The sequence below is a fragment of the Trichechus manatus genome, unplaced genomic scaffold (assembly GCF_000243295.1).
Source record: "Trichechus manatus latirostris isolate Lorelei unplaced genomic scaffold, TriManLat1.0 scaffold00180, whole genome shotgun sequence".
NCBI lineage: Eukaryota > Metazoa > Chordata > Mammalia > Sirenia > Trichechidae > Trichechus > Trichechus manatus.
The window spans coordinates 1,164,018-1,167,082 of record NW_004444116.1 but is presented as its reverse complement, the minus strand read 5'-3'; the positions used below and the strand labels follow the sequence as shown (position 1 = coordinate 1,167,082).

The following is a 3,065-nucleotide window of genomic DNA, read 5'->3' as shown; positions in this document are numbered from 1 at the left end:
GGTATGTTTTTGTTTTAATTGTAAGGGACTTTATATATAAATATTTGTCCACATCAGTAATCTCTAAGAGAGCGCAAATGGATAATGACTGTGATTATGTCACTCCTAGAGTTTGTAGAACACTTAGGTTATGTCAATTTTATTTAGGTACTTAATAACAACTTTGTATTTATGATAATGAAATGGAAATGATAATCTCATTAGGATTTTCCTCCTGTTGAACTCTCCAGCCAGTTCAAATCACAAGGGAGAAGATTTTACTCTGGCTTAGGGCCTTCTTTAAAGCCCCTTTCAGCTCATTGTTTCTTAGACTATAAATGAAGGGATTTAGTACAGGGGCTACCACCATGAAAATCACTGATGCTGCTGAGTCTTTTTCAGTTGAGTGGTTGGATGAAGGACTCATATATATCCCTGTGATTGCTCCATAGAAAAGAATGACCAAGGCAATGTGGGATCCACAGGTGGAGAAAGCCTTGAGTTTTCCTTGGGCAGAAGGGACTTTCATCACAGCAGAGATGATGTGAGCATAGGAAGCAAGGATACACCCTGAAGGTACCACAAAGAGGAGTCCCACCACAGCCAGCACCATCAACTGATTAAGGCTGGTGTCAGAACAGGATAGAGAGAGGAGAGAGCTGCTATCACAGAAGAAATGGTGGATGACATTGTCAGAGCAGAACTGCAGACAGGCCATCATAAGGGTGTGCAAGAGGGGATTCAGAGTGGCAATGACCCAAGGAACAGCCACCAGGCAGGCACAACGATGCTGGGTCATAATGGTGGAGTAATGCAAAGGGTGACAGATGGCCACATAACGGTCATATGCCATCACTGTGAGAAGGAAATTGTCCATGTTTGCAAACATCATGGAGAAGTACATTTGAGCCAGACAGGCAGGATAGGAAATGGACTGAGCCTGTGTTTGGATGTTCAGCAGCACCTTGGGAACTGTAGTTGAAGAAAGACAGAGGTCTACCAAGGACAGATTGGCAAGGAAAAAATACATGGGTGTGTGCAGGTGATGGTCCGAGGCAATAGCCAGCAAGATGAGCAAGTTCCCCAACAGTCCTGTTAGGTAGAGACACAGGAAAAGTGAAAAGAGGAGTGCCTGATGTCCCGGCCAATTGGAGAAGACCAGGAGGAGAAATTCAGAGATACTGGTTTGGTTTCCTTTTTCCATTGCTTGAGTGTATCTGCATGAAAACCCAAAGGATGAAATACTTTTGCCAGAAAAAAATTTTCCCTTTATATTTTTTATATACTCACCTATTCTAGTTCCACTTATGAGATACACTCTCATTAGGGCATCCTACCTCTTCTGTGATGTTCTCTCCCAAGCCTTACTGAACCTCAAGTGTGTCCTTTTACCCCATCTATCCATCAGTTGTCTTTCCATATATCCTCCTTCTGGAACCTCACCTCATCTAAGATTTCCATGGGATGTGTGCATTTTGTCCTTCAGTATACAGAGATTCTCTTCCTACTTACGTAGTTGACAGCAACTTTGGCATATTCTGTATTGTGTGTGGTTTCCTGACTGTTAGCTGTGTGTTGGACTGTATCATGAGTCTGACACACTAACTGATTCCATGGCAAGCATTGATATTTAAATGAGAAAATTTGTCCAAATGTTTGTCCAACACCATATGAACCATCTTGTTTAGAATGGTCAGATACCTATCATATACAGTCCATAGAATGAGGATGTTTTTCTTGTTAGCTGCTGTATGCCAGGTACTATTCTATGCATACAATGGGACAGAAGGGAAGAAAGGAACGGAAGGAAGGTGTCCCCATGGCAACAGAATGAAATGGTGCCTGGTTCTAGGCCATTCCTGAGATCGGTTAGGGATTGGGCCATTGTGATCTATAGGGTACTCATTGCCTGAGTTTTGGAAGTAGATAATTAGGCCTTTCTTCCTAGTCCATCTTAGTCTGGAAGCTCTGCTGAAACCTGTTTAGTATCATTGCAATATGCAAGCTTCCGCTGACAGATGGGTGGTGGGTGCACTTAAAATAAACTGGATGTGAATTGAACTGAGGTCTTCTGCACGGGTGGGGAGAATTCTATCAATGAACCACAACTGTCTTCCCAAATGGGGATAAACTAGCCTATCTCTGAGACTTGAAAGAAAAATATATGAGTGTGCTTAACAAGTATAAAAAGTTTAACTTCTAAAAAAATTTACATGAAGACTATGAGCAACATAGGAAAATATTTACAAATAAGGTTAAAAAGCAGAAGACAAATAATAATAATAATGAATTATATGACACATGTATACATATGGAGCCCTGGTTACGCAGTGGTTAAGACCTCGGCTGCTAACCAAGAGGTTGGCAGTTTGAATTCACCAGCTGCTCCTTGGAAACCCAATGTGGCAGTTCTACTCTGTCTTATAGGGTTGCTATGAGTCGGAATTGACTCGATGGCAATGGGTTGGTTTGCTCTTATGTATTAATAAGACGGTCATCATCTTTCATCTAGATGATTATAGTAAGCTTCTAATCTATCTTCTATCCTATAGTCTTTCCCCTTTCAATCTTTATTTCATAATTCCAAAAGAATTATCCTTTTAAAGTAATAATTTCCCCACTTTCCTTCTTAAAACTTTCTAGTGAGTTTTAATTTCCGTCAACCCAAATTCCAATTTCCTTATCATGGCATGCAAAGTTCTTCATGAACCCCATCTTTCTAGCCTTATCTCTTGCTATGATCAATTTATCATCCCTAGAATTTTCTCCCACACTCTGAAATTTTATATCTACCTTGCTTTTCTTAGTTTGGAATTCTCTGACCATCATGTCTAAAGTGTCCCTGTAGACACTCTCTCATATTACCCTGTTTTTTTCTTTCTTCATATCACTCACCACCATGTGGAATGTTGTTGTTTCCTAAAAAAATTTCCTACTTATTAATTTTCTATCCTGCACCAGTAAAATGTAAGCTCCACAAGAGTAAGCAATTTCTTTCTTCTTTTCTTCCCACCCTTCCTCCTTCCTTCCATTCCTTTCTTCCCTTCTTTTCCATTGTATGTGTAGAATAGTACATGGCATACAGC

The 3,065-nt window shown here is 40.3% G+C and overlaps 1 protein-coding gene across 1 annotated transcript; it reads right to left on the bottom strand.

The window, feature by feature from the left end:
* Positions 1–235: 235 nt before the first annotated feature.
* LOC101355224 (olfactory receptor 1F12-like) lies at positions 236–1,217 on the bottom strand. Its single transcript, XM_004387114.2, has one exon. The coding sequence runs from the start codon at positions 1,181–1,183 to the stop codon at positions 236–238; it is 948 nt and encodes a 315-aa protein (XP_004387171.1). The 5' UTR covers positions 1,184–1,217.
* Positions 1,218–3,065: the final 1,848 nt, after the last annotated feature.

What these genes read in the sequence shown, in the direction of transcription:
- LOC101355224 (XM_004387114.2), bottom strand. Translation starts at nt 1,183, where the DNA reads ATGGAAAAAGGAAACCAAACCAGTATCTCTGAATTTCTCCTCCTGGTC.